Source organism: Lepisosteus platostomus, chromosome 9 (assembly GCF_059453375.1).
Source record: "Lepisosteus platostomus isolate fLepPlt1 chromosome 9, fLepPlt1.hap1, whole genome shotgun sequence".
Classification (NCBI taxonomy): domain Eukaryota; kingdom Metazoa; phylum Chordata; class Actinopteri; order Semionotiformes; family Lepisosteidae; genus Lepisosteus; species Lepisosteus platostomus.
This window is the reverse complement of record NC_142619.1, coordinates 51,772,905-51,794,546: the sequence shown is the minus strand read 5'-3', so window position 1 is coordinate 51,794,546 and position 21,642 is coordinate 51,772,905. Positions and strand designations below refer to the sequence as shown.

The window sequence follows — 21,642 nt, the reverse complement described above, 5'->3', positions numbered from 1 at the left end:
TGTTTTTGAAAGGCGATTTGTTAAGAAGTGTCAAACTGAGAATATTCTTGACATGCATGCTTGAGAAAAACATACCAAGTTTCACATTTTGCTACTACTCCAGACATTGGATTTTTACATTTTACATTAGATTTTTACAGGATAACTGAGCAGATGCATATGGGTTAAGAAACATTAATACAGAAGACCATTAATTTTTTACTCGTGTAAAAAAAGCATGAACTCTTACTCATATCAGTGTGCTGCTAAGCAATAAACAATGTCACCAATTACTAACCACAGCATGCTGTCAGGTTTCTACATGTTGATACTTTTATGAATGCTTTTGTGGTAGAAGTACCTTACAATTTAAAATAAACTTTAAATTAAATCTTAAATGAGTCATACAATTTAAATTCTAAATTTACATTTCCCCACAAAGTGTTGTGCAAAAATGTATTCTTTTCCAATGTCTGTCAGTGGTGATTTATGCAGCAGATAAACATCACATGCATCGAATACTGAGGTTAATGCCATTTGGTTTCAATTAGATTTATTTTGTTTGTAGAAGTATAAATGTAAACACGGACGCTTTCATGTTCTCTTAGTTTTTTTTTCTCTGAAGTGGAACAACTTGGCAGCAAGTTTTGTATGGTTGCAAACAGAAAAGTGTTCATATAGCACTGCACCAGCAAGTTTAAGGTAAGAAATTAAAGTAACTGGTACTAAGAAAATAACATACTAAAAAAATTAAGCAGCAATGATCAAGGTTTGGTATCTTATGTGATTATACTAATAAATCTGGAAGCAAATTTGCATAAGGAGCATATGCAAAAATCTGTCATGATTTTTACCATGGAGACTTTGATAATGTGCAATTTAAATTTTCCCATAGTGAACTTTTTGTATGTCATTTTAATAACCAATGTGTTCCCTGAGAAAGAGACTTCTTGGGACTGTACTTTAAATCCTCTTTTTTTATATGATTTTGTATAACTGAAACATTTTCAACATGCATGCCTAAATGCGTTGCATTTTCAGTCATTTTACATACACAGAGATTAAATGTGAGAAATACTGAATCTTTTTTTATTATGAAACATGAAAAAGAAAGCTTTCATGCTATTAAAAGAAACATAACGTTATCCTATATCCAACTGTGAGTGGGCATGGAAATGCAAGAAGGTGGACATCAGGTTTTGAAATGCAATTAAAAGTACAATGAACTGGAAATGAGTAAGGTAAAGTATTTGCCATGAGGTCTATTTGTTGATTAAACAGTGGCTTCTATTCCTTAAATACAGCATTGTGCTCTCATTAATGGTTTCAAACACATGCAGGCAATTCATCTGGGATGGCTTTCAGTTAATGGTAGTCGGATGAAGTCCCCAATGTGTTTGAGTCTGTTGGTTCTGCCAAAGCCGATGAAGCTCCTTAAATTGTTCAACTGTTTGGTCCTTGAGGTCTGGGTTGGAGATTTGAAGGCGAATGCTATCAGTTGACCAGGAGAGCTCCCCAGAAAACATCTCTGTAAGGATCCGAGCAACCACAGGAATCACCTGAGCAAGTATAAAAAAATATATAAATACAGAATTAATTTAATTTCAGAGTTTGCCTTGGAATCCCTGTTTAATGTGCGTGTTTAAATATTTTTCCAAAAATTCCTATTCTACATTAGATGTGTTTCTACCTGGACAATAATAAGCTTTTTTTCTATAGGTTTTCTGTCTGGCCAGTCTTCCCCAAAACAGAAGTAGATTTCAAAAGGAGGTGGTGCATTATTTTCACCTTTCTGGTACAAGATCAGCCCTGTAACATAAAAGAAAAAAAAAACAATTGGAGTACCAACGTGTATTTAAATTCTTTAAGAAGTGCCTTGTAAAAAATATTTACCTAATGTTCAGTTGCTGCTTACCTAAATATTCAGTAAATTGACCGCTACTTAGTTTAAAATCCATTACTGTCTGGTAACATTTAATGTATTTCTCTTTTCTGTTAAAAAACATTTTAAGTCTTGCAAATAACAATGAAATGTGTTTAAATTGTTTTTCTCTAACCTGCTCACAGGGAATTTTTCATACTGCATCTGAAAAGCTATCATTACTTAAAGCTCTAATTGACTGATTTCAAGCAACAATTGACTGATATTTATTATATCATTGTTGTTATATTTATTAGTTTGGATTAAACATTGTCATTGGTACTCAACATTTCTAGATGCTTAAAAAGTATAGGCATTTTCACGTAAACATATTTTTGGAATTTATTTTACACAGGAACAAAAGCCTTTAAAAGTAATTCTCTAAATACAATCCTTCGATCATTTTCAGTTTTATGAGAATCTTATTTAAGGTCAATCCATCACAGTGAAATTCCAAAGAGAAAATCTGAGGTTTCAAGATCTTTACACACACCTGTCAAGTTCACATGTTCAATCATTCGAAACTACACAACACAATAATTGAAGGATTAATCACAGTTAAAAAGCAATTAAGCTCAATTATTGTGTTTAACCAGAAATCCACTCTTTTCAACTTTTGTGAAGGAGGATTTGGTTCTGCTAACCTTGAAGGAAATTGTTGAGACTGAAAACTTTGATCTTCTTTTCTCTCTCAATAGGATTTGGTCCAGATTGTTCAGAGACACCAGGCCCTGACCAGTATACTTTACACTGGCACAGGCGGATAGCATAGATATCTTGCCCCTGGATTTCTAGAATGAGGCCTCGGTCCATGACATCCAGGAGCTGGTTGGTGTAATATCGCTGCTTCTCATTAGGAATTTCCATTGTGTCGGGGAACAGCACCTGCTGCAGCGTCACAGGTCCAAATAAATCCACCTGTTCAGGTGTGGGCTCCAGGTTCCCATAATAAAGCCTACAACCCTGGGGATTGCTTACAGTCAGGCTTCCAGCTGGCCTCCCACGATACTGGAACTTTATGTCCAAGTCTGTTACTGTAATGCAAAAACATAAAAAACATTAAATTATAAAATGTGATGCATTTCTATGCCAATTTCCATTAAGTAACATCTGATGATTTTTGAACAGTTCATTTCTTAAGCTATTCTTTTTTCTATGACTTGTTCCCTGCCAAAGAAAGGACTGAACATACACTTAAAATCCAGTACTATTAATGGCAGCAGCCTATCTCAACTGATGACATTAATAAGCAGTCTTTCTGTACACAGGAGTTTAAATTCTGATGATTTTGTACAAGAACAAAAAAGCATGGCTTACATGGAAGCATGTGGGGATTGATAAGCAGATCATAAATGCAAGGCTGCGACTGGACTTCTCCATGAGGCTGTATTTCAGCAGGCATGTCGCTATCTGCAATGCCAGGTAGAATTGGCGCTTGTGGCATTTCAGTGTGCCCTTGGGAAAGTGTGCCGTGACTCATTTCTCCTTGCCCCGATGAACTGTTGGTATGCGGAAACCCTCCATGTCTGAGATTGCCCATAGGTGGAACGTTGTTCTGGAACGCAGATAAAGTCATTGCTGGGTGTTGAGTTTCTCCGATGGCAATACTGCCATTGGGGTTGGGAGTAATGTTGTTGTGCAGAAGAGGCATTTGAGGAAGGGTGCTAGGGCCGAAGCCCTTGTTCATTGAGGGGTTGATGAATGGTACCTCTGTCTTTGGTGGGGCATAAGGTGAATAACTGGGTGGGTCTGTTATTATGGGATCTGCAGGGGTAGAAGAAGAAGAAGAAAAAGTTAAATTCTTGCAGCTGATTTACTTTCCTTGATAATAAAACCCCTATCAGGAACGGTAAAGTCCATTCTCTGGTAATAAACTGTAGATTGTCACCATTGTGAAAAGGTTTAGGATACTAAAATCTCAATCCACCTGTGAATTGCAAATTAAAACATTAAGGTACTTGGTGTCAGCGTTTGCCTGCCCAGAGGATTTCTGAGATTAGCAAAGAAAGGAAACACAGTATCAAGTACCGCATTTGGCAGACAAGCCAAAGACTTAATTTAGTCCAATTGTTAGACTTCATGTATTTGTCCAGATTTGTACTACGAAATTATATAAGAATTCGAGCTCTCTTGATGATTGTTATTGCAGTGAGGTTCATGATATTGTATTAAAAAAATAATAAATGATTGTGTCAAGTTGTATGCATCATACCTTAACAGGAAATAATGAAGATGATAATACCCTGTATAAAAACATAGGACTCCTTTGTTATTAGTATATCATTTATGCCACACAAATCATTTGTTGAAAAATTTAGGAAAACTTCCTTCAGGAATATGGTCATGTAAAAAAGACTTGATCCCAGGCCTTAATTTACAGTAATCAGTGTCCTCAAGGTTTTGGAGAGTTTAAATTGGTGATATGGGTTTACTCTATTAATTGAAATCCAAAACAGAATCTTTCTTGTTGCTAGCAAAATAATATTTTCTTTAAACATGTCTATGTAACTATGCATAGATTTTAGTTCTTGATTAATACCATTCACTCTTCTTTGGACATTTCATTGTAGAAATGAGATGAAAATTGTACAAAGTTATGTAAATTATAATATTGTACTACATTTCCAAGCACTGCTAGGATGATTTAACATAATAGAACAGAACATAAACATGTGACAGAAAAAGAACATGAAAACAGAAAAAGAACAATAAAAAACAGAATCCAACATTTTCCCTCTCTTCCACACCCCATGTCAGTCAGACCTAAGCCAGCAGTTCAATTAATACCAATTCATACCCCTCCACCCTTCCAAAGTAGCATCCCCTGCCAAATTTATTCTAGGGTTTGAGAGTTCCATCATGACTATATCTTTGAAATATGACAACCATTGTCATAACAGGTAGTCGATAAGGAGGGAAATTACGCTTAAAAACTGGACTGCAGTCTCTTTGCTGTAGTCTGTACAATTATGGTGTATGATGTTTTTTATGTACAAAAATATTTAATAGGTATTGTATGTCCTACAACGATGTTGGCATGAATGCAATTTGCTTGCATTAAATATCTCTTGTAATATAAACACAGTAAGTAAACAGTGTTTACCCAAAAATATTCAGAAAAGAAGTTCCTTATAAAAACGAAACAATTGTTGGCAGCAGGAATCTGTGGACAAGTTTATATTCGGACTGAGAACTGGTTAATGGAGAGAAAGCAGAGAGCATTGCTAAGGGGTGAGTGTTCAGACTGGGGGTGATATAACTAGTGGAGTGCCACAGGGATCTGCACTAGGACCATAGTTTTCCCTACTTTGTATCACTGATCTAAACTCTGGTATTCTTAGTAAACTAAGGTTTGTAGCTCGAATCAAAATAGGTGGATTAGTAACCTATGCAGAAACAGCAGAATACATTTAGATAGAATGCAAACACCTGGCAGATGACATTTAAATTATACAAGTGTAGGTAGTTGCATGGTTGTAATACAAACACAGAGGCTTGTTATGAAAAAGACTTAGGTGTTGACATTATCTTCTAGGCAATGTAGCGAAGCAATAAGAAGGCAAACAAAATGTTGAGATCATTATAAGTATACATTTACACCAAGGAATGTTAGTTGTGCAATGCACTAACCAGACCACTTTAGACTACTGTATACAGGTTTGGTCACTAAATAACAAATATTGCAATTCTGGAATCACTACAGATAAAAGTAACCCGTTATATTCCCAGGGTTAAGGGAAAGTTCTTTGTTGACAGGCTAAAAGTGGTGAACCCTTTTTAGTCTTGAGGGAGTAGTGGGAGTATGAATTAGGCTACCCAGCCAAGTTAATGAAGATGAAACCCTGATCTCTATAGCACTTTTATTATCTAGGAGAACAGCCTTCCCAGACTGCTATAGTAAACTGCCACAGTTACATAATACAGGAATGTCCTAGCAGAAAATGCTGCAGCTTAAACCACATGCACATTGTGTTATTTCATTTTTAACATATATCCTGTGCAGGATGTAAAATAACTCACCAATAGACAGTCCACATATTTTTGGTAGCTGAAAATAAAAATAAGAATATTAATTACAGTTTAAAGTAAATTAGCTTACATACAATAGAAGATTTCAAGACATTCTGGTATCACAATTAAATATATCCTGTACAAATTCAAAACACACATTCCTTTTATCTAACCCACTAACCCACAATTTTTTTCATCCACCTGGCTTGTTGACCTTATAGAACTTGCATATTGTTACCGATGTTGTTTTCGTTAGAATCAGTTATATGCATTTACCATTCTTTTGTGATCACAGAAAATGCCATTTAAGACTTTTAAATTGTCTCAGCCTAATTTCAGTGTAGTTATTACTTATTTGGAGTTTAAATCCATAACTGCTCTTTTGTGAATATTATTATTACATTATTATTATATAACAAAAAGTTATGTTTATCTTACCTCATCATCTTCATCTTCACCTGCATCTGAGGATTTAAAAAAAATCAAGCTTCCTTTAGTGGTGTTGTGTTTCAAAAATTAACCAAAGAAAAATGTCAACATCCTAATAATGAAACCTGTACTTGAACCATGTCATAAAATGTAATTTACAGTATATTTGTCATGACTTCTCCGTAACATTTTATACAGTTCATTTTGACTCCACTTAGTGGAGCTGTCTAAACTCTTTAGCAGAACATACTAAAAACATTTGACAAAAACTCATCAGTACTCTAAAATGTTAAAGACAGGAATTCCAAAAGAGGTCCTTGTATGATTATATGTCATAGTTCTGTTGCTTATATAAGTTTAGCAGTTCCTTAGAAAAAAATTACTATGTTACTCCCCATGAGAACGTTTCTGTAAAACTGCAGAAGAAATTCACTTTTCTTTTGTTGCCGTTACCTCCGTTATACGGTTGGTCGCACACCTCGTATATTTTGTAAGGCTCAACGGGGGTCTCCTTGGTGCCGTCATACTTCAGTTTGAATTCACGGCTCTTGTTGAGGGCGCAGCGCAGGTTCGCTTTCCATTTTGCCGGATCCGGCTCATCCAGGCCCTCTTGGTATTTCCCAGTTTCCAGTGCCCAGGCCTGTTAGATGGGAACGCGCAACTGAAACTACTGGGTCATGACAGCATTAACTGATGGCTCAGTTATTCTGCAGGGGGGGGGGGTGAGAAGGCATTGCTGAAACAGCAAAGGATTCCACAGTTCTTAACTTGACCCTTACCTTTTCCTAGAGATGTTTAAAAGCTCACTAGATTCTACAACAAATCCACCTCCAATTCTGATTTGCACTGCATGATACGAACTTTTCTTTCCTAAAAGGTCTTATGCATTACAAATCTGTGCTAGCTTTGCACCACTCCAACTTTGTCTGCACCTTCTTACGATTCTAAAATACTCCACCTATGTAAGCAGCTACTTACACAAACGAATGGATCTCGTGCTTTTTTATTTTTTGTAAAAGGTCTTAGAATATATCAAGATTTTCCGTATTACTTTTTATTTCACCGGGAATAACAACACCCTAAGAACTGAGTATACTGAAAGGATTATGAAGTCTTTTATTTACAATAGCTTAACACTCTTGGCTGAGGACTTCACCTCCTGGCCATAGGACAAGGAGGCTGGGTGCCCCATGCAGAGTGACGAGTGACCAAGGGGCAGCTGCAAAACTGGAGATGGGGTGGAGGTGGGATGCAAAAAGACATGTATGAGGGAGAGAAGGGGATCACATACATATTTCTAATGTTTTTGGTGAGGAGTTGACATCGGTATTGATTTGGAATTACTGACAGCTGAGTCTGTGGTCATCCCTGAACTTTCGTTATAAACCTCATTAAATAAAAAAGTGTTATATTTGCAGAACGTAATGAAGAAAAAAGTGTTCAAGTCTATTTAAAAAAAAACATTACAAAATGTACTTTCCAAGATTACAGTTCAAGATCAATTCTGAAGTCAGTCCAGAGTTTAAAGTGCAAACATCTTAGAAAACTATTGTTTTTTTAGTGTCCAATAATAACACTAATGTTCTATCGATGGTAAACATCCCCAAATGTGTGGTAATGAACTCCACAGTACTTCTCTTGCCTCACACCACAAGACATGGCTTGTACTCTTGCTTAATCTCAAGAATGAACTGAAACTTAAACTGATGATGAAAAAAATTACTTAGCACATACTTTTTAAACTAGCTTCTCACAGGTCATCAAAGCAGACCATTTTCTTATGTATGACCTATTCTTGCAATTATTCCTTTTTTAACAAATATTATTATTTTCTATGGGAAACAGGAAATTATTTAATATTTTTAAAGCAAGGTGGAGAACATTAAATTCTTTTTCAGAATTATTTTTTTTAATGGAACAATTTGGCAAAAACCCTTATTTCATAAAATAAGTCTTAAAAACCTTTCAAGCTTTACCAGAAAAAAAAGTCTGCTAAAATGATTTCCAAATAGCCTTAGTATTTACAAAAGCTACAATTATACAAAATCAATAGCCAGTCACTTAATTACGGGAATTCCCTTAAACTCACAGACAAAAATACGTGAAGAAAGAAAAGTATACGCAATATAATGAAGGTTTTCATCTCTATGTCTAGTGCATGTGTATATACAACTCTGTCATTACTTTGAAGGAAACAAAAGTACCATTTTTAGCATGTTTTATTTCCTTATTTTCAGGTGGTTCTTTTACATTACAAAGGGTCCTGGAAGAAGATTAAGCTTCTATCAGATGACTAGTGGAAACGTTATTATACAGTATATGGTGGTACAATCTTTCTCTTCGGGCCAGATACTTTTTTCTTATTCCCAATGAGTCATCTGAGAGACGGTTTGTCACACTAAATATGTGGATGTCACCAGGTCTCTTTCACATTGTTTACCTAGCCTCATACACTGTTGACTTTGGGAGGTTTGTCAAAGAACATATTTGACTGTTCAGCCAGAATCAAAAACAAAAATATTTTATGCATGCTGCAAATTTTTAAAATATTACAAGTAACTACACTGACATGTTAGTTATACAGTCCCAAGAGAAGACGTTGACATTTATTAGAGAATTAGGGCTACTTTTATTAAGGGAACCTTTACTCTACTTCCTCAATAAAACAGTAAATTATGAGACAGTTAATAGAATATGCAAAAGAGACTATAATAGCATAATATAGCATGTTAAATGGTTTTGAATCTATCTTTTCAAGTAAAGCAGAAAACTTTGAGCACACTGCTTGACCATAATTAGTAAATCTAGCTGTACTAAGAAAACAGGGGTGATATCTGTAGATTTGCTTTTACTTTTAATATCTGATAGACTTGTATTTAGAGACGCTTAGTATTTTGCACCTCTGTCATCCTTGTGCTGGTTTGCCAGCACACACTGGCATTTAGAAATATTGTCTTTGCACCTGCTGCAGCTTTCACATGTAAAATATACCATCTGGATAGAAAGGGATTCACCCTAAAGATAGTGTTCTCCTCCTCCAGGGTGGGCATGTGACGAGTGGCATGTCGCCAGGGTATCTGGAAGAGTTTCTGTTCTTTGTCTAGCCACTGTAGCCCCAGGTACTTCCCGCTGTTCACCTGGGCAATCAGCCAGGGCTTCAGACGGATTCTCCGAGGCTGAATGCTCATGATGAAAAACCTGCTTGGAAAAAAAAGGGGGGAGCTGCACGAGAATAGCGAGAAAAAAATTATTAGAACCAAAAATCTGAACATTAACTAAATATTTCAAATCCTGCATATGCACTGGTTTAATGAAAAAAGCTGGTTTAGTGAAAAAAGCCACCAAAATTATGTCTGACCCCACTCACCCCAGTCATAACTTGTTTATTCCCCTACCATCTGGCAGAAGGTTCCGGTCACTCCAGTCCCACACAACTAGACTCCAAAATAGCTTCTTCCCCAGAGCTGTCAAGTTGGTGACGCCCCCACTCCCTTCCACCTTATTATGATCTCTCCTAACGTCCTCCTGTACCCACAACGACTGTACTCCTACACCACCACACACACATGTAAGCCGAAATTGTACTGTCCCCTCGATAGCCCAGTAAAACTGTAACAGGCATAATAATATTTAATATTTATTAATTAACCATACTACTTTTAACCATACTATTTTTTTTTGCACTGTTCCAAGAATTACCTTGCACTGTTTTTGTCCTGTTAAATTTTCTCTGTTTGCGGAATTTTGCACAGTTTCGATTACTTGATTACATGTTATTTATGTTATGTTATTACATGTTACTTTTATTGCTATTGTGTAACTGTCTATTGTCTTATCTTCTGTCCTATTTATATACTGCACCTGAGTGACTAATGAGAAACACTTTTCATTATACTATGCACCTGTGTAAGTTTAATGACAATAAAGTTGAATTGAATTGAATTGGCACAAAGTTAATAATGTAGAACTTCCCTGATGACCACAGGCTTCAGTATGTTATTCAGCTTGTAAGAATTTTAGAAATCTGTCAATTAATCGACAAGACTGCCACCAGATCAAGGATATAATAGGCTGTTAGCTCTTACATTCTTCAAACTAAGGCAATATAGTACTTTAAAAAAGTGGCATACCCAATGTTCATTTAGAAAGCTTATATGGTTAAGCTGCATTGATAATATAAAGTTAAACCTAACCATACATATTCTCCTTACATAATCAAGACAAAAAGAGTGAAGGTGACTGTTTTAACTCCAATGGCAAACAAAGTTATACTGCATGAGGATGTTAAGAAAGTCTGGTCAGCCTTTAGTAACAATTTGTACTTCTTACAATTGGAAAGAAGAATCAAACAGATAAAAAAGCATGACATATATCTGAAAGAGATGTTCTAAAATTGCATTTGCAAAACTACAAAAGCAAAAGTACAAAGACAGTACTACTGTAAGCACATGATGCTTTTTACTTTCAAATTAAACAACCTAAATTTGTTATTTTTTATTGATTCTCTTTTTTGCCATTTTCTGAGTGGTGCGATCTCAGTCACTGGCACAGCTATTACATTTTTCATTTGCAAAATATGCAAAATTGTGTCTGGGCAATGCCAAAAGCATGCCATCAGCACACTGTACATGCATGAAAAGCCACCTGCATATTACACAGCACATAATTTCCAAGGGATGAAAATACACTGATTAATGAAGCTATACTATAATTTATATTGGTCTCTAACCTTTCAACACACCTCCAGAGCTAATTAGGACACAAAATACAAAAATCCCCCTTATGCAAAAGTCAATAACCCAACGTCAGAAGCCATCTTAAATGGAAGATATGTATATCAACCAACACGGAATGATGGCTGAGTGCTGGAGTGAGCTTTAGGCGTTGAGTACCAACACATGCATGTTGTAACATGTTGCAAAGCAATGAGGCAGATACTTGCAGCAGAGGCATGGATATTGGCCCACAGCTGCTTAATGCCGCTGGAGGGGCTGCTTTCTTTCCCTGCTTGCCAGACGACTATAACAATGTAATCACTTGCAGAACGGCACAGGGTTTAGACGGCGGTTTACTGGTTAGAAAACAAGAATGGTGGCAACTGAGAAGGCCACTCAGCCCATTCAGCGTGTGTTTTTCCAGCAGCTAATTCATTCTCGAGTTTCCCCAAGTGTTACTTCTTAACGTTTTCTTTAAAAAAAAAGTAAATTCCACCCCACCCCACCCCCCACCTTTCATTTTCAATCTTTCAATATCTTGTTCCTGAGTATATCTCAGTGGAATTCAGTAGTCATAATATCACACGACACAAAATAAGCCAATACATTATCCCTCCAAAATTTAAAGGAAAATTTTAAATGAAGAAAAATGTTCACACATCATGCTGTTGACCAAGAAAGCAGAAAGGACTGAAAGATTTCCTTTCAAGAGCTGCAGCAGTTCAAATTATTGTTAATCAGGGGGGTTCATTCTATGATAATGGTTGGAGATTATAAATGAAAATACGCAGCATAATTGTTTCTGTATCAGCTCTTATCTTCTTCCCTTTGTAATATTGGGCAGCTAAGTCTGAAATAATACTGTATATGACCAACAGTTATATGTTATATATCTGTAATTAAAGTGTCTGGAATGCAGACACCTGTATATTGGCAAATAGTTGAGAAAAATTTTCAATGTTCAACATTTCAATTGGAAAATTCTTAAGTATAATTACACAGAACTATGTGGATGTTTCTGACACTGTTCATATAGCTTTTGCTTTTAATTAGTAGCAGTCGCTGTATAATTTATTCTTACTTCATCTTTTAGCATACATGCAATGAAAGGCATTTCACAATTGAGCTTACTGTTGGTTGTTCTCATGTATTTATGTATTTATTGTTTTGACTTAATTTCTTTGGTTTTCAAGCTCCAAAGAAGTTGTGGGTTGCAATTTGTAGGTGGATTACAAAGTGGTCAGTATGTCACAAATCGTTTACATCTAAAACATTCTTTAAGATTAACTGTAATATGTCGCTTTCGATAGAATAGAATAAAATATCTAATAGAGCTGAAATGGCTCCAGGTCCTGACTACTAATTATTAATAAACCTTTTTGAACATAATGCCATTCATATTGGCATGCTAAATCATTTCCATTTTCTTTTTTAAAAAATGTCACAACTTATTTTCATTTTTGAAACATTTAACAGTTCTCCCTTTTCCTTGAGGAAAAGCATTCCTTAAGGCATGCACGACATTACATGTTATAAAGCACTAATCCTTTCATTTATTAAAATGTATGATAATTTTTTTTTCATTCTATTAGCTGTACAAAAGTGTAAAATAAAACATTTTTGTTGTTCTGTAACTAAAAAAACACACATCCTGACACAAACAATGTTGCACCCTTTTGTAGCCTTACAACATCCATGAGCAGAAACTAGAATATCACAACTCACAAGGTGTATCACAAAGAAAAATGTTGATACAATAATGGGTTTGATGTATGACTAACAATTTAGTACAAATTATCTTATCATTTTTGTCATTTGACATTAGTAGTATTTTAATGACCTCTGATTTATTAGAATCATACCTACATGTAGCACCACTGAAATTTTATTTTTATCAAGTGCAATTCCTGAAAACTATTGTTTGACTGCCAGTGAAAGTGCACAATAATGCTTATGACAATAACCAGGCCTCAGACTACTTTAATCATTCACCTGGACAGAAAAATATGCCATTCCACTCTTTCGTAGGCTACACACAGAAAGACTATTAAAATAACAGAAAGGACTAACAAGCTGCTAAAACATTTATACAGTAGGTCACTGATTAACTGTTGACTAGGCAAACAGAAGCAAGCATTTATAGTTCTGTCTGGTGGTCAGGTCAGTCCTTTGCTGTGAAGACTTGACATAAAAATAAAATTACAATTGTCAAGAACATTTTTAGAATACTTGTAACTACATTTATAACATCTTGCTTCAAGAACATTTAAAAGATATTGAAATTGGTCTGAATATTTGCTAAAGTCCTGTGGATCATTATGTACACAGACAATTGAATTAATCAATTTTCTAAACAGCTCATCCAATTCAGGGTTGAAGCTCACCCTGGCAAGCAATGAGTGGAAGGTGGGGGTACAGCCTGCACAGGACACCCATCACAGATTTGTACACACTCACACCAGGACCATTTACTTTCCAGAAGCCAATTAACCTACCAGTATTTCTTAGTAATGTGGGAGGAAAACATCCAGAAAGAACATACATTACAAACTCCTCACAGATAACACAGCAGATCCAGAATTGAAAACAGAATATCAGCTCTGCAAGGCAGCAATTCTAACCACAGTGCTATTGTGCCACCCCTACGTAGACAGTTACTGTGTTAAAAATAACTTGTACTTACTTATTAGTATATGAAACACAAAACTGGGCTAAATTAACATTAGCCAATCCAAGAGAAGTACTAATGATCTGTGATCTGTGATTAGGTCTGTGAAACTAATGGAGCATGTGTACTTTTAAAAATGATCATGTCATCATCATCATTTTTTTTCACGCACAGATAGTCCATTTAAACCACAGACCATTGGTGCAAGAAAAGGTTACATACTGTAAAAAGTTCTGTATGTATCTTTAATTGTTCTTATCCAAAAAGGCTGCTCTGCTTAAAAAAAAAAGGAAGTGAGAACTTTAGTTGGGTTTTTTTTGGTTTTCTAGATTCAGACCTTTAATAAGAAATTGGAATGTTGCTTTAATTAGGTTAAAATACAGAAATGAAATAAAAGCTGAGTTGTGAAAAGCAAAAGCAGAAAGATCACTCTGATTCCTCACTGTGACACAAGACATTCCATTCATTATTTGAAAATCCGCCAGCTCTGTCCCCTGTTGAAAAAGTGCATGAGTTAAAAATTGAATGTTTAAAGTGAACAATTCCTCTCACCATTCATTCAACTGGATAACCAGAAAAATGGAAACACTTACATGTTATGCTGGGAGCATTTGACTACACTTTCATTCAGATCAACTGTCATATGTCAGAGGCTTATAGGCAATGACATGTAATTTTAACCATGATTTGTAAACAGAATCTTAACTGTGACAGAAAAGGCATGCCATCCAAGAGGCTAATAAGAACAGGAAGGATTATGAAACTACACTGAACATCAAAAGAAAACTATCACTCTACTAAAATGGGTGGCAGGGTGCCAATGGTTAACTTTGTTGCTTTGCAGTGCTGAGGCCTTGGGTTCAATTCTGGACTTTGGATGCTATCTGCTGGGAGTTTCAATGTCCTCCCTGTGTTCTTGTGGATTTCCGCTGGGTGCTCTGGTTTGCTATTACCATCCAAAGACATTGTGGTAGATGAATTGCCTTCTGGGAAAACTAGCCCTGGTGTGAGTGTGTGTAAGTTTGTGTTTGTCCCGTCCAGGTTGTACCCAGCCTTGCACCTGTGTGCTTGCAAAGGCAGGCTCTGGCTCCCCTGTGACCCTGGCTTGGATGAAGCAGTTAGAATATTGATGGAAGGATGAAAGATGTATGATTTTGGAGGAAAAAGCATATAGATTTCGGATTCATGATTGACAAGGATCACTCCAATTCACTTTGTTGCATGAGTGTTAAATCACCAGAGACCGGGTTGTATTGCTTCCAATGGGTGCCACACACAATGCTTATGATAAATGTTAATTAGCATAATAACTTTACCTAATTTAGTCATGTCTTTTCAATAAAATGTCAGTGCAAAAATATTCTATAAATTAAAAGAGATTCAAGGATATATCAACAATATTAAAAAAGTGCATAAAATAAAAGGGTACTGGATTCAAGTAAAACTTTGAAAATATGTTAAAATTATGTATCTGACAAAAAAGTACAATCTTTTATACATCATATGTATAGTGTTGAAAGGACCTGCTATATCATGTTATAACTGAAAAATTACCTAATGAAAATGAACTGTGTACATTTTTTTAGATAATTATTTCAGTATAAAAATAAAATCTAACAACTTACTTAAATTTTACAACTAACGTGGCTTAAAAAATTAACATTATAGATAAATATGTAATATATATGTAAAATATATATTATTATATAATCTATTATGGTCTGACTACACCACACAAGTGCTGTTGAGTGCTGAACAAAATTCATATGCTTGCCAACACCATAGGTTTTGTTAACTGGAAAGCAGATTATTGTGTGGGAACAGAGCAACTAGGACATAACTAATATAACACACACAATGTTTATTGTAGCACCTAAAGACAGAATCATTAACAACAATTATGGTTATTAAACATAATAACAAAAAAACATTTGAATATTCCAGCCACTGACCACTTATTAATGCATCTGCTACAGTACAAAACAGCTGTGAACTCACAAATCCTGGAAGGTATAATGTTATAGATGATGTATAACCTAAACCTACCCCTTAATTCCAGTCAATACAATTAAAAATCATTCTAAAAATCCAAACAAGTCTTGGCAAAGGAGTGGAAAGTAATGAGGAAGGAAGAGTGTGCCACTTAAATAAACTTAATAACTCTGCCTCTGTGCACTACTGCCAAATTAAAAAAATACTATTTCATGTTACTTCACTTTCTTAAGATAACATGGTACTTATTAAAGATTAAATTTCCACTTCACTTTACAGTGGGCCATCGTGTTTTTCTCCATTTAACCTTAACTTGACCCCTCACCTGTATGAAGACAAAAAGGATAGCCATTGCACAACACAAAGTTCTTTTATCCAAAAGCGAATCTATCAATATATCACTGAACCAACATGCTTGCTCAGTTTTCTGTGCTCCATAAGGCACCAACTCCTTTCATATGGCCTCTCAAAGTGTTAAGAATTTTGACAAGAATTATGATTATTTGAAGTATTTCTGCATAGAATATAAATAAAAAAAACTACTGTTTTAACATAATTTAGCAATTTGGGTTAAAGATTTCCTTATGCTGTTTTTAATTCTCAGTTTTGACACTGCATTCACAAACTAGACAGCCTTGCAAAATTCATACTAAGTATACTGGGACAGATAATCCATATGGAATTGGGGACAAAAATTTGGATCCTGGTTCAATCAAGACCTTGAAAACGCTTTCAAAATCTTAAAAGATGAACTACTCATTTGATTGAATTGAAACTTGGAAGATATATAAAAAAACAAAGTTTTTTTAAAGCTGCACCTGCATGTTTGCTGTGATAATTGCTACACCCACACTAGGTCACAAACCTTTTCCTGAAATGATGCAAAGTGCTCCGTGACCTCTTGCACAAACTATTCCTGTTCAAGCACTATGTGACCAATTAGCTTAACTCGAAGAAATGCGTTTCCCCCATAAATCACAAGGCCTGTCTGCCCACCATTTTGATAACATAATTCAAACTATTATTGACTTGGTACCACTGTACTGACCCAATGGTGTTATTGAAATGAAGTTCAGGTGGAAATCAAATTCTAATCTCACATGTCCGCTTTCCTACGCATTAAACTCCCATGTTGCACATGCAGATTCTTCTAGAAATAGTATTTTGTTGCAGACAGCTATGCTTCGCACTCAGCATTCCTAGGACCTTAACTTCATCACATTCATCCAGGATCAGATTGCTTTCTTGCTTTCTCTTCAGCCTCATCTCTTCACTAAAAGGAAGTGGCTCTGGTCCCCATGCCATCTGCATTTTTCTCTCACTTCTCCTGATGTTGGCAAGCCTTACAGAATCATCACAACTGCAGCGGTTTGATCCCCCCCTTTCCTTCCCTTCTCTCTCTTCCAAATCCCTTTGCTCTCCCCCCTTTCCATTTTTTCTCTCCAAGTCTAGTCAAGCATCCAAATTACTATACCTATGACCTCTGCCTTTAACTGTTGTTTTGTCTCTTCCCTCTCCCCAATCTTTATTTTCTTGTTGCTTGCAGGAGCCACCAGTCGCTGATTCCCACTCCACCTTGCAGGTATGAGCGTGCGGCATCACAGCACCTGGCTTATCTGTCCCAGTATACTTGTATGCAGCTGACAGGCTGCTTAGTTTTTGTCTTGCACCAGATCAGAACATTCTCGTTCATCCCCACGATACCTCTAGCACCGGTGGTCCAGCAAGCATGGTCCACCCCATTTACACCTCTTTTGGTTGGCATCCAACTGGTCAGCGTTGGCCCTCATTTCTTTCCCTTCCCAAAGCGTCCAGCCACATACGTGTACTGTAGATGACATTCCATCTTTTTTGGGGGTTCAACTCGGAAAATGTTCTCATCCATTCCATCTAGCAAACCTCAGGAAGCAGCAGCTCTCTTATGGTGTTCACATCAGGCTACTCTTTTGGGTCACAGCAACATTTTCTGCTGCCCCCCACAGAGTTCCAATCTCAGGCTAGGTTGTGCTACTACTGCTAGTAGCTGCTAGGGCTGCCACCTGTTCACTGACTTGTGTTCTGTCACCTACAGCACATGTGCTTTTCATTCACTGTATATCCAAATATACTTGATCAAACAAGTTCAAGCTTGCATAAAACCCACGTTTCATCCAATCTATGCTACATGCACATTATTTGTGGTTCTGGCATAATTGCAGTCAAAATGACTTAGTCTTAGCCTGTATTTGAAATCTGCATCAGTGTTTTGGGGATTCTTTTGGGTGGGATTGTGAATGCTTTGTATTCCAACCAGCACTGCCCTTTCAAACGGCTTACAAACGGTGTTCTGACCAGCTGAGTCCGGGGCTCAGAGCACCTGGCCTCGTCACTCTGATTTTAACTTCTGTGTTCCTGGTTCCAAGTTCCCTGTTCCTTGTCTCAGATGGACCTCATGGCTATTCTTTTTTGGACTGCGCCCCGATTTCCCCTTTGGACTGTTTCGGACACGTACGCCTTCGCCACGCCCTCCGAGCAACGGATCACTGCCATCACAGCCCCCCGGTCTGTCATCCCGTCCTGATCCCGCTCTCCTTCCCCCGGTGTCCTACTCCAGTCACTTCCAGATTATACCGTCTGCACGGGGTCCTAAACTACGCACTTTACAGGACCGGCTCCCGTTACATTTACGAGATCATCACATGCTTGGTGAAAAATGCTTTGCTCCAAAAACTGTTTGTCAAATTTAAATCTCAGCAACATTCATTGTAGTGACAATGCAATTACGATATGGTGAAACAGGGTTTCCGCTATTGCACCATGTTGTACAAACTAGGATGGCCGTCTGACCATCATTTATCTTAAACTTCAAACTGCCGCTATCATAGCAATAAAAACACTGATTTACTTGAAAACTTGGCAGATTTCACCACACTACTACTTGCTTCAGATTTACAAATGACATACTGCAGTAATACTTTTTATCCCACAGCATGCCATCACCTGCTTGGCAAAATATATGCTGCTCTGCTAACTACTTTACTTCAAAAACTGTTTGGCCAGTGAACTCTACATATGGTAAATATTATTGCACCTTCCCTTTAGTTTACTTGCCGTTCACTTTCATTGTGAAAACATGTGGGTAGGGATTTACAGGAAGCCTATCAAGAAAACATACATTGTGATTGAACATTACTTTTATTACAAGAATTACACTGAAGTATTACACCTGTCCCAAGGATTAAGATAAAAAAACTGAGGTTGTAGCACTGATGATACATACATATACTGTATATTAGGTACAGAATTAGCATTTAATAAACATACACAATGGCCTATATGCATGAAACATGGCAGTGGCTAAGGTGAATTCAGCTTACCATTGTATAAAAAGCATATAAAAGAAAATGGAGAACCATCATTTTTAAAGTGGAGGATTTGGTTACACAATCTGTAATATCAAATTAATTCACTTCTTTCGGTACTGAATACTTTTTAATAGGTGTTCGATTTCATTCTGGACTGTTGTTCCTGACTGAATTGATTGTATCATAGTAGCTGACAGGAAATACAATGGGGAAGATTATTAGTGTTTTAGCTTTTTTGTAATGTTTTATGCAAAACCAAATAATAATTTTGTCACCTTGGCACACTTGCGAAGGTACCTTTGAGAAAACTTTCTAAAAACATATGTCTGCCCTAGCACTGATGTAGTACAGCACAAAGATTAAATAATTTAGAAATCTGGAGAATAATCTAATGAAACTGAATAATATAATTAAGTGATGAAATAAAAGGCTTATACAGAACATACAAAAAACACTATGCACTTTAAATAATCTTGGTATTTAAGAAGCAGTCTCCAATGAAAGGATAAAGTCTTCCAGATCAAGCAGAAACAAAGACAAACTAGAATTCTATTATCTTAATCTATGTTTTACACACACAAATCTAGAACCAATCTGAAATAACACAGCAGACTGGCCTGGTCTGTCTGGTATATTAACACTTTCCACATGAAGGTGCTCTCCAACTAATTTTTCTTGAGATGCCAGTGGGCTGCAAAGCAATTCTTTAAACAAAGTAAGAATTACTCCATTTGTTACCTCTGTGCCTAAAAAGGATTAGAAGTAGTGATTCTAGGTAGACAGTCCTAGTTCAATGACATGGTTTCTAAAGACTGTTAATTGTCTTCCCCTTTATCTCCCAGTTATCCATCCTGCTAGCATATTTTACCACGTTCAGCTTTAGGTCTACCCTTCCAGAAGCTTGTAATGATAACCATGTGAGCAGCATAACTGAAATGGTGGAAGCTTTGAGTGCCCAAGTCTTCAAATGATCTTTGCTTCAGGTCAACCATAGTATTGCAGGAACTGGATGAATCCTAATTACAAGACTGATATATACATTCTCTTTGCTTGCTTAACTTAACTTGCTTAAAGGCACTGTTTAATAATCCTGAATCATTTTCACCTTTGACAAAACTAATATGGTTTCTTATTTCATATAAAACTTGACATGTTGTACAACATATCTTGAAGTATCCTAAATTTAAGAAGCGCAACTGCCTTCTTAAAATAAAAATATGATACAACATAATTCCCATCACAAAGGTATTTCAGATTTATATACAAAAAACTCCACAAATAAATTCAGGTTTCACGAGTTAAACAGAAGTTAAAGAATAAATTCTGCTTATTTTAAACACCAGTTTCCAGGCGTATATTAAAAGTTGTATATTAATTTAAAAATGAAGATCATATTTGAATTGATCCCCAGAAGCCTAGATGACGTTCCAGTTAACTAAAGCTCTTTTAATATTATTCCCTTGTTTTTCCATATTGCATACAGTATCTCTAACACAATGGCATTAAACACTTGAGATGTCACTACAAACACAGAGAAAATACACTTCATAACTTTTCTCTGGTCGCCTAATAAAGGTTTCTCTAAAATCTACTGTATATCGCCATTAATTATCTATTCGTCATCGACTCGAAGGTGATGATAATAATAAAATAATAACAGAAGTGTCGATTTAATTAAACTACACGTACATAAAATATTAAATTGCATTTCACAGCAAATACATGGAAGAAAAAAGATTAGAAAAAAAATAGCATTTACTTGGATCACGCGTATTATTGGCTTGGTTCAAAAGTGAAACATGGAGCGAACCTACAGCGAGGTCATATTTGCAGCATATCACATTAGATTAATAAATAAATTACCTAATTGTTAAGTATAAAGTACATAGTGCATTTAACGCTGCGAAATGCATACGATATGCAAACATTTCTCTACATGTTTTATAAAGTTAGAACATTTAATTTATTAATTTAAAAAATCTGAATTTCATTTTACTCACCTAAATCTTCGTTGTAAAACGTTTGTTTTACTTCTGGTAGTTATTTTAATTAGTTTTCGTTCCTGTTGTGCGATCTTAACAGTTTCCTTTTGAGTACAAATAAGGCTCTTCAGGTGTCACTGCATATATAGACAACAGGCTCCAACGTATTGCGTCCGCTCTGTCTCGGGCAGATTTCAATAAACCCCCTTTCTTGTAGTGTCGCGTCTCAAATAAATCATCCAAAAAGAAAAAAAAAATAAAAGGAACGAGTTACTAATACAAAGTTCCTCTGTTCTTCCTGATTTTGTTGCACAATATAAAACATGATGTGAAAGTGACGCGAAGTTTGCAGAACTTACATACAGTAAGTACCACCCTTCCGGGTGTCAAAAGTAATCTCAGACGGAAGCTGCTAGGTAATTCGTATGACCGTCTGTAGGCAGGCTATAACAGCACTACCTGTTCCCAATTTGTAATGATGTCTATCTGAATAATAAGAACAATAACAATAATAATAATAATAATAATAATAATAATAATAATAATAATAATAATAATAATAATAATTCATGTTTGTCGTGTATTATTATTATTATTATTA

The 21,642-nt window shown here is 35.9% G+C and overlaps 1 protein-coding gene across 1 annotated transcript; it reads right to left on the bottom strand.

Moving 5' to 3' along the window:
• Positions 1-185: 185 nt before the first annotated feature.
• Positions 186-21,435, bottom strand: irf5 (interferon regulatory factor 5). Its single transcript, XM_088645490.1, has 9 exons — positions 21,060-21,435; positions 9,355-9,562; positions 6,794-6,980; positions 6,350-6,375; positions 5,921-5,948; positions 3,218-3,664; positions 2,545-2,934; positions 1,670-1,788; positions 186-1,538 (listed from the first exon to the last, which is right to left on the bottom strand). Exons 2-9 carry the CDS (start codon positions 9,526-9,528, stop codon positions 1,341-1,343), a joined length of 1,569 nt encoding a protein of 522 aa, XP_088501616.1. The 5' UTR covers positions 9,529-9,562; positions 21,060-21,435; the 3' UTR covers positions 186-1,340.
• Positions 21,436-21,642: the final 207 nt, after the last annotated feature.